This window comes from Loa loa (genome assembly GCF_000183805.2).
Source record: "Loa loa unplaced genomic scaffold supercont3.173, whole genome shotgun sequence".
NCBI classification, from domain to species: domain Eukaryota; kingdom Metazoa; phylum Nematoda; class Chromadorea; order Rhabditida; family Onchocercidae; genus Loa; species Loa loa.
In genome coordinates, this window is record NW_018108353.1 from 99156 (window position 1) to 108979 (window position 9824).

The following is a 9824-nucleotide window of genomic DNA, read 5'->3' on the forward strand; positions in this document are numbered from 1 at the left end:
CACACACACACCACACACACACACACACCACCACACACACACCACACACACACACACACACACACACACACACACACACACACACACATATGCATATACATACACCAATAAGACATTTGCGATTTAGCCAATACCTTTCCCTATTGGATGCTTTCTTCAAATGTTATGAAATGATATTTCTTCTTAGCTATCCAACCTGTTTTCATTCTGTTGATATGTGAGAATTTTGTCAAATGTTATCGATTTCTTCCTTTTCATATTAACTATTTTGGTTTAGCTTAATGCTAAAGATGATATGATTAAGTTAATGTACAATAAAATGCTAAAATGATTGTGTTGATTTTTGATCATCACTATCAACGATCATTATGCGAATCACAGATAATAAAATAAGTGAATCAATTTCTATCTATATATTTAACAGATAGATATTTCATTTCAATTGACTTATTTTAAATGATAATATTTTACATGTTTATATACACAATGATGAAATAATCGGGAAAGAACGTATAGATTCAATTTCTCTTTGAATTTTCATTTTAATTTTTTTTTTATTAAAAGAATTTTAGAATAAAAAAAAAGGAAAGGAAAAGACAACTGTCCCGATTAATATTACATAACGGTATATACAGAAAGATAAAAATTTTTGGTAATGATTAAAAAATAAAAAGAAATAAACCATTTCTCTTCAAAGTTTTTTGATAAATTTTCAGATTTTGCAAAAAATTTTTTGGAAGAAAAAAGATAAAATCAATTTGATAATGAAATTTTACTTATTATTGCAATTTTAAATTTATAGAAAAAAAATACTGAAAAATTTCCCGTAACTAATATTCTTTTCTACAATTATTAGATTGATAAAAGATTAAGCTCATTTAGATTGCAAAAATTTTTTTTCATTTTTTCTTCTTTTTTTTTTCAGATATAGATCGATTATTCAATCAGATTCCGAACAGCTTCGACATTCAGCGGTTATTCGACCTTCAAATATCGGCAATACATCACAATCATCATCAATTATGGTCCATTGATAGGGTGCTGAACAATCTTCACAATCACTTTTGAAAAAGAACCTGAAATTATCCTTTTAAATTTAAATTATTTCCCTTCCATTTATTCAAGACAAATTTGCCTGAATTGTAAAGGATGAATAAATCAGTAATGAAAACTTGGCTAAGAAAAATTTCAAACTTTATTCTTCATACTATTTTATTATTTCCAATTAAAAATTATACTTTCGAATCACATATTTGTTTAATATTCCTCTTATTTACTTAATTATAATTTTGAATTAAAATTTTGATATTATTTCTATTTGTAGGAATTTATTCATATCTCTGTTTAGAATATCTCCTCTTAATTATCACATTATCCTTTCTTCTACATTGATTATCTTATACTAATACTACTAGAAACCTTTTGGTTGTTTTTGATGAGATACCAAAGCATCGACGAAATTCACGAAATGTAATATCACGCATTTCCATCTTAGCCACAAATGGTGCTTCAGCATTTTCTTCTTTATAGGAAATTACTAATTGCTGCTGCTTCTTCGGATAAAAATTATTGCTGAAATTATCATCATAATGAGATATTTTGTAAAATTTATCATCTTATCAAAATAATGCTTAGGCTTAGCAAATAAGATAAACTTACACAAACATTTGCCGCTCTTTGTCCTCTTGTTGAAATGGAAATGAATAGTAATAGAAGCTACTTGTTGGTGCTTCACTGCATGCTAAAAAATAAAAATAAATCTTTTAGTAAATTTTTCTATTTTTAAAAAATTTCAAAAATTAATTGAAATTCATGAATTACTTAAATAATTAAATTGATCTGACGATTTTATCTCTGAAAAATGCCTCCGAATATCAACAATTATATTAATTAATTATATTTGAACTTATAATCCAACAAATATAATCCAGCTTTACATTGTGGAAAGGAAGTACTCTGTGTGGACATTGCCATATGACGTGCCTTCTCAAAAAGAGCTGATCGATTGATGATATAAGCTGATTCGGAACTACAGAAACCGGAACTATCCGAATATCGATGTCCACCGTAATCATTACTAAAATATAAAATATTAACTTAAATTTAACAAAGTGTCAAAAATTTGCTTTTCATTATAGTGGAGAATTTTTTATTATGGAATGAAAAGTTTACTTACCTGGATAGTGGTGTTGTACTGCGCAAACTATGCAAACCACGATTTGCAGCACAACTACTACGGTAATTCTTTAATGTAACACCACCAGGAGGTGGTGCAAAACCATGTCGTCCGTATGGATTTAGCATGCTATCAACGTGAAGAGTATTTGTGAAACGTATCGGTGATGCGGACACTAAAAGATGGTTTATTTTATTCAAGATAAAATTATGTATGTATTGGAAACTTCCAATTACGAAATATTTTGTTACTTACTATGATACTGTAACGTTTACATTACGATATCGCAATATTCGCACTACAGTAACCCATTATTCTCATTATGATATCATGATAATATGATGATAGCATTCCGTTGTTTTAGGTTTTTCCTTATTTTATTCAGAATAAAATTATGCATGCATCAGTAACTTCCAACTATACGTTTACATTACGATATTGTAGTATTCGTACTACAGTAACCCAGTATTCTCATTATGATATCATGATAATATGATGATAGCATTCCGTTGTTTTAGGTTTTTCCCTATATGTATGCATCGGTAACTTCCAACTATACGTTTACATTACGATACTGTAGTATTCGCACTACAGTAACCCAGTATTCTCATTATGATATCATGATAATATAATATTAACATTTTATTGTTTTAGGTTTTTTTTCTTTTTTTTTTTTACACAAGGAATGAAATCTTTTATTTATTAAAATATGGATTTCTTTATAGATTTTTTTAGGGAATTTTGAAAGAAAAAAGGCTAACTTGATCGACGTTTTTCTTCTTTTAAATTCATATCACATTCAGCATTCATCTTTTGTTCATATTTATCCAATGAATCATCACTTATCACTGAATCAACCTCATCATTTCCCTCTGTTGTTATTGCTAGCTGTTCCAAATCTCTGTAATTAACAAATAATACCTTCTAATAATGCCATCTATAATAATACTTTTAAATTTTATATGACAACAAATTAAATATATACATATCATGGAATAAGCATGATGATAGCAAAATTAGATCAGATATTATGAAATTAGCATAATGATAATAAATTAGATTATATATCAAATGGAATTAGCATGAGTAAGTGAGAAGTAAAAAATGTACGAATGATATTAGCTTAATCAATTTATCCTATGATTATTAAGAGTGAAAAAGATTTTGAATTAATGAGATAATTTTCATTGATCATTTTATCAAATCAAAAATACCATAGGGAATGATAAGAATAAAGAGAGAGAGAGAGAGAGAGAGGAAAAAAAAGAAAAGACAATTAAATAAACCTGGCAAATATTTCAATTCCGGTTTCATGTTTATATTGCTCCAAACGATAAGCAATTTTATCTAATTTGCAACGTAAAATTTCCGAAAATCGTTCTCTTTCTTCCGGACGTTGATGTTTGAAATCACTACCATCCGGTGGACAGATAAGTAATGGTTGTTGTTGTTGATGATGCTAAAAAAAAAAAGCAGAAAAATTCCAAACTATCAATTTTGTTTCTTAATAATTTCATTAATAAAATTTTTAATGTAAAAAGAAGAAATGATAGAAATTCCGGAAATCTGATGTAATTGATTATTGCTAAAATTATTCATATCAATGTTGAAGTTAATATTTTAAAAATATTTTATACAATAAAAAGAAAAATTATTTTAAAGAGGAATTTCAGGAACGGATCAAACAATCTCTGTGATAAATGAAATCAATTGATTGTTGTATTTTAGAAATTTAATCAGAATAAAAATATCACTACTTTATCAATTATCATTATGTGACATAGGTGATAAAGTATAGATAGTATTTGGAATAGGATTATTGATTGATTATTACTACCTTACTAATAGAGGAAAATGTTAAGGAATATCCTGAAGTTCTATGAGAAGTTATCAAATTTTTTTTTTTATTTTTGAAGGAAATGGGATTTTCATGTTAACTTTAGTTATACAATATGAGAGGAAATGTAAATGAATAAATGAATGAAAATTTAATTAACCAGAATCATAATGAGTTAATTAGTTTGATAGTTTTTAAAGACATTGAATAATACTTACTCCATGAACCCTTTGTAGTGGTAAACGTTCCGTATGACGTTTCGAATTACTTCGTTTATTTCCACTATCTTCACTTGAAACAGCGCTACATGATATAGAATCACGTGAATCACGCTTACTTACATTTTGCATGCCAATATTTCGTTTCGGTAATTTCCACCTAAAAGTATTTTTTATTTGGTATAAATTAATTCATAGAAATCTAAATTAAAATTAATTAACAAAATATGATTTTTAAAATATTGCATATTTTTAATTTTTCATTTAAATATTTTAAAATTATGAAAAATTACGAGCATATAATCAATCATATGTAAAATTTAGTATATTAGAAACAATTAATTAATTTACTTTTTCCAGATTGTATTTCGACCACCAAATCGTATCGATGTATCATCACTCGTTGAAGCGCATGCATGACATCCGGTTGGATAAATTGTCGGATCATTTTCATCCGAAGTGGAAATTACTGTTGACTCAACAAGTTCCGTATTTTGATTCAGTAACTGAGAATGAAAAAAAAAAGAAAAGTTAAAAACCAATATTTAATTTTAATACTAATGTTAATTACTAAAATTAATTTCATGTAAAATTTTGTCCGGCAAAACCATGTAATTTAAGTGATCAAATAAATGACCGGAAAACAGGATGAAATATTTATATAAGTAGTAATTGACAAATTTAGATTTCTTTAAGGCATTCACCTTGCAAAGATTAATGTCGCGATTAATGATTATAAAAATGTAACGATTAAATTTCATCCAATTAAATTTAATTAATTTTTATGATATCATAAGAAGTAATAGTTGTAGTATAAAAATTAACTGTTAAGTATTAACTATTTATAATCTCATTTTTGCATAATTTCAATAAACTAAACACAGCATTCATCACATAATACAGTTTCAATTCTAAACTTTTAATTATTTAAATTAATTAATTTTTGTTCCAAAAAGTTCTAATAAATTTTAATATTGAAAAAGGAGATAGAATTCCAACAGATTATTTCCCAAAAGATAATCATAAAGTTTCTATTTTCCGTTTTTCCGGATAGACTTGAATGCATTGTTAGTTTACTTACTGTATGCAATCTATTATACGATAATTAATTCAAACAATAATATTTTACAATTGATAGTAAATTCGAAAAACTTTCAATTTAAGGAATAATTCAGAAAAGATATGCTAAATATGTTTACTTTTATTATTTATTAACTAAAAATACCATGCTAAATATTTAATTAACTAATTTTATGCCATATAAATCAATCAATTTTTTTTTTTAATATTAACAAAATGATATCATTGCTGATATTGTAATAATCCAAAATATTGCATTAATTGTGATAATATTGTGATAATTCAAAATATTCAAAATAATACTTACATTGTAAAAATTATCAGAATTAACAAAGAGTGTATGTTGCTTGCGTAAATATGCTAATAATTCCTCATGGCAAGGCTCGAATAGATTACTTGGCGGTAATTTATTTGCTGATAAGGCATGAATCCGTTCTGACATCTCTTTTCTTATCATATCGGAAAGGAATGTACAAGTACCACTGCGTATACTGTAATATGTAAAAGAAAAAAATAAATAAATAACAACATTATTCTTTTACAGGTTATAAATTTGTAAATTTAATTAAAATTAAAATTATAGAGAAAGTTTAAAAATTGAAAATCATAAAAAATTTAGAATTGAAAATGATAAAGAAAGTTTAAAATTGAAAATCATAAAGAAAGTTTAAAATAAAAATTACAAAAGAAAACCGAACTGTTAAAAGAAATGAATCACATGCGCATTTGTTAATGTTTCATGTGCAAAATGAATTTCAACTGAAATATTATTGAAAAAAAAAAAGAACCTTATATATTTGCGATGTAATTTGCATGCTATTTCGGCGCATTTTGGATCATCATGTTCTAACAAATTCCTATAAAGAGAAGAAAATAAAACAAAAAAATTAAATTAATTGATAAAAATTACTGAATATCATTTATTTAAAAAAGAAATTGATAAAAATAATTTTTACATTCTGTTAAAATTGTCACATTATTATTGACAATGTTGAAAGTTTAAACAACTTATGCAAATGTATATAATTAATTGATTATCGACAAATAAAAAGTTTCCATCCTATTCTTTTCATCACAAAAAAAAAAATTAAAAAGCATACAAAAATTTTGAAATTATATTTTGAAAAAAAAAGTTCTTTTAAAATTCAAATTTAAATGTTAAAATCTTATCATAGTAAAAAAATCTTTTTTCCAAATTATTTCAAAATTGGAAATAATTTTTGCAAAAAATTTCGTTTTTTTTTCCCCTAAATACCCTTGATAATTGTATTGCAAACCAGAAAAATATCATGGTTAATTAGGCATAACGTTTCTTTTTTTCTCTCTCTCTCTTCTTTTTTTGCAGTAAATGATAATTAAATTGAAATTTTAAAATTTTCAATTTCGTGAAATTTTCGATTCTTTTTTTTTTGAAAAAATTTGTATAGCAAAAGTGAGAAAATTTAAATCATTGAGAAATAATTTAACCAATAAAACAGTATGAATATATTGAGAAATAATTTAACCAATAAAACAGTATGAATATATTTTAAAATTAATCTCAAATATTTATTACTACTGTATCCCCTATGCATGCAATTGTATCGTTACCGGATGATATGTTTTTTTTTCCGGATAAACAAATGGAAGCATCATCAGGAAGAGGAAATTTCACTTTTTTTCCCCCCTCCCCCTCCCACCAATCCTTTTTTTAAGTCCTATTATATTAGTTACTGGTGTTTTTAAATTTTCAAATCATAATTTAATCATCCATAATTGTTTCAAAATTTAATAAATTTATAAATAAATAAATGAGTAAATACAGGTGTATTTAAAATTTTTATATACTTGAAGGCTTTAATAGCAAAATATAAATCGATAGAATCGATCGATCTTGTATCATCATCTTTGAACCATTCCTTGAAAGCTTCTAAACCTGAAGCATCTTCCAGAATGCTCTCCAAATTGCTTGACCAAGTCATACATCCATCCATGAAATCTTTTACGAATATTAAGAAATTCTGTTCTTTTCAAAAATACCATAAATTACACGATTAATATTCAAATGACTAAACTGACTAAACTGTTAAAGGTGACAGGTCATTAAGCTCTTAGTCATACATCCTAAAATAACCCTTTTCATCATATACAATTATTTTGTAATTTTTATAGTTGGATTAAATTAAATCATTCATTCAGAATATAGCCAACATTTTACAATTTGAATGTATTCAAGCAAAAGTTATAATTCAATTTCAAAGAAAGCCGAAAATTTATGAATTCATAAAATTTTGAATATAATTTTAAGAAAAAAATTTAAAAGATTTAAAAGAACTAAATTTAGAAAATTTAAAACAACAAAAGAACTACGATTCAAGTGAAAAATTTGAAGTAATCATGAGAAAAATAATGTAGTTAAAGGAATGCATGAATCCGGAAAATTCAGAGAATAATTGTTAGAAATGGAACCGGATACGGAAAAGATTTGTAATTTCGAACCGGATATGGAAAAGATTTGTAATTTCGAACCGGATACGGAAAAGATTTGTAATTTCGAACCGGATACGGAAAAGATTTGTAATTTCTATCTAAGCATTACAAACACAAGTAATTCAATAAAATTAAAAAAAGAAGTTTGAGCATAAACCAATCCTATTTGTGTGCATTCAAAAGATATTTTTGTGGTTCTTTTATTTGTAATTTTTGATAAAAAGAAATTCTATTGGCGGGAGCGATCAGAGAAGAGCTATTTGTGGGATGAGAAACATTAAAGAGAAGCACCGAAACAAGTTCTTCAAACAGAATGCGCCCATCCAAATCAAATGAATGATTCAGTCGATCGGTCAATTAGGTGGATTAAGGGGAATGATAGATAAATAAATAGATGTATCCATAGACAGATAGATAGATAGATCGATCGATCGATCGATCGACCGATAGATAGATAGATAGATAGATAGATAGATAGACAGACCGATCGATAGAGAAATAGACAGATGGATGGATTGTTTTGGATGGGCTGTTTGGTTGAACGGAATGATTGAATGAATTGGTGGTTGCATGAAGCAATGAATGGAAGGATAATTGAAATTTTGATTTTTGAAAATTTATTTCAAAAATAATCAATTAATTAATTAATTAATAAAGGTAAATTAATAAGTTGAGTAATTAATGTGAACAAATTCATCCAAACTTTTCTAAATCGCTTCATTGTCTAACTTATCAAAATATATGTTCATTCAATGTCTCGTTATTGTCTACAAAAAATTCTAATCTTTGAAGAAATAAATCATTCAGAGTAATCCGGAATATTTCCGGAGTACTAATTAGGAAGAGCATAATTAACGATTAAAAAGAGAATGCTGTGTAAATAAAGCTATTTTTACCAAGCAAATAAAATTATTGCATAGCTAAAATTTAACCAGTAAGGCAAAAAAAAAAAAAAAGAAAATTGCGAATGGAATCTTTGTCAAATTGAATAAAATCATTAATTAGTCAATTAAATTAATTTTATTTTTGAGAGGAATATATCAAATAAAGTCAAATTACCAAGCAAATAGAATTTATTCAATGGAAAAAAAAGAAAAATACTGTATAAGCAAGAATTTATGCGACAATTGCGCTTCATTTTAAAAACTATTGAAATAAAATATCAGGTTAATAATTATCAAATAATTGTTAACAAATGATAAATGTTAAAAATAATAATCATGGCTTAATTACATGCAAATTATGATGCGACAAATTTAGGAACAGGTGACAAATTTAAGATGCAATGAGACATTTTGTTTATTGTTTAATTAAAAAGATTATCAAAAAGAAATTAAAATTAAGCAGAAATAATATTTCAACATTATTGCTTCCATTTGTAATTGAATATTCAATTATTTGAAATGAAACTTATTCAAATGAAACATCCGGATTGTGAATATTTATTCCGGAAATTCTAATTAAACAAAGCTTATTTCAGGATTTCCATATGCAATCCATTCATAACCAATGATAATTAAATTAATCATTAGAAATGATGTTTAATAGAGATTTGTAAATAGCTAAATAACTTGTTATTATATTATATTTTACATGACTTTCTTTATCTGAAATTTATCCATCATTACAGATGTATGTAATTAATATATATAATACAAATACAAACATATACATTGATGGTAAGGAATGAAATTGGAAAACAAGATGAAATGGAAGAAGAGGAGGAGGAGAAGGAAGAGGAGGAGGAGGAGGAGGAAGAGGAGGAGGAGGATAGAAGTACTGTTGTAAGGTTGGAACTGGTGGCGATGACGATGGTGGTAGCGGCAATATCTTTGAAGTCTAAGGCGGCATTTTGTGGATTATTAGAGGTGCGGCAGCGGTTGACATCAAAAGACCTCTCACTTCTCCCTTTTCTCGAAACCTCTATTGAACATATTTCTCAATTTTGATCAACAACTATTCAACTATTCAACAATCTATCCACCTTTTTTCCCTTCTTTCACCTCTTTCCTTCTTCTTCTTCTTCTCTCTCTCTCTCTCTCNC

At 26.3% G+C, this 9824-nt stretch overlaps 2 protein-coding genes across 2 annotated transcripts; one reads left to right on the top strand and one right to left on the bottom strand.

The window, feature by feature from the left end:
• Positions 1-823: 823 nt before the first annotated feature.
• LOAG_09731 (hypothetical protein) lies at positions 824-7291 on the bottom strand. Its single transcript, XM_003145258.2, has 12 exons — positions 7139-7291; positions 6100-6168; positions 5619-5802; positions 4583-4737; positions 4232-4391; positions 3463-3635; positions 2938-3077; positions 2177-2351; positions 1938-2077; positions 1660-1741; positions 1420-1572; positions 824-1076 (listed from the first exon to the last, which is right to left on the bottom strand). The coding sequence occupies exons 1-12, from the start codon at positions 7282-7284 to the stop codon at positions 941-943; spliced, it is 1713 nt and encodes a 570-aa protein (XP_003145306.1). The 5' UTR covers positions 7285-7291; the 3' UTR covers positions 824-940.
• Positions 7292-9456: 2165 nt separating this feature from the next.
• Positions 9457-9729, top strand: LOAG_09732 (hypothetical protein; the record flags this gene model as incomplete). The annotated part of the gene is made up of 1 exon (XM_003145259.1): positions 9457-9729. The coding sequence occupies one exon, from the start codon at positions 9457-9459 to the stop codon at positions 9727-9729; it is 273 nt and encodes a 90-aa protein (XP_003145307.1).
• Between the last annotated feature and the right edge of the window lie 95 nt (positions 9730-9824).

Excerpts from the sequence above, each read along its gene's own strand:
- LOAG_09731 (XM_003145258.2), bottom strand. The coding sequence starts at position 7,284 with ATGGATGGATGTATGACTTGGTCAAGCAATTTGGAGAGCATTCTGGAA. Across the intron at positions 3,078-3,462 it reads GGAATTGAAATATTTGCCAG|AGATTTGGAACAGCTAGCAA; the intron begins GTTTATTTAATT and ends TGTTAATTACAG. Across the intron at positions 1,742-1,937 it reads GAGTACTTCCTTTCCACAAT|CATGCAGTGAAGCACCAACA; the intron begins GTAAAGCTGGAT and ends TTTATTTTTTAG.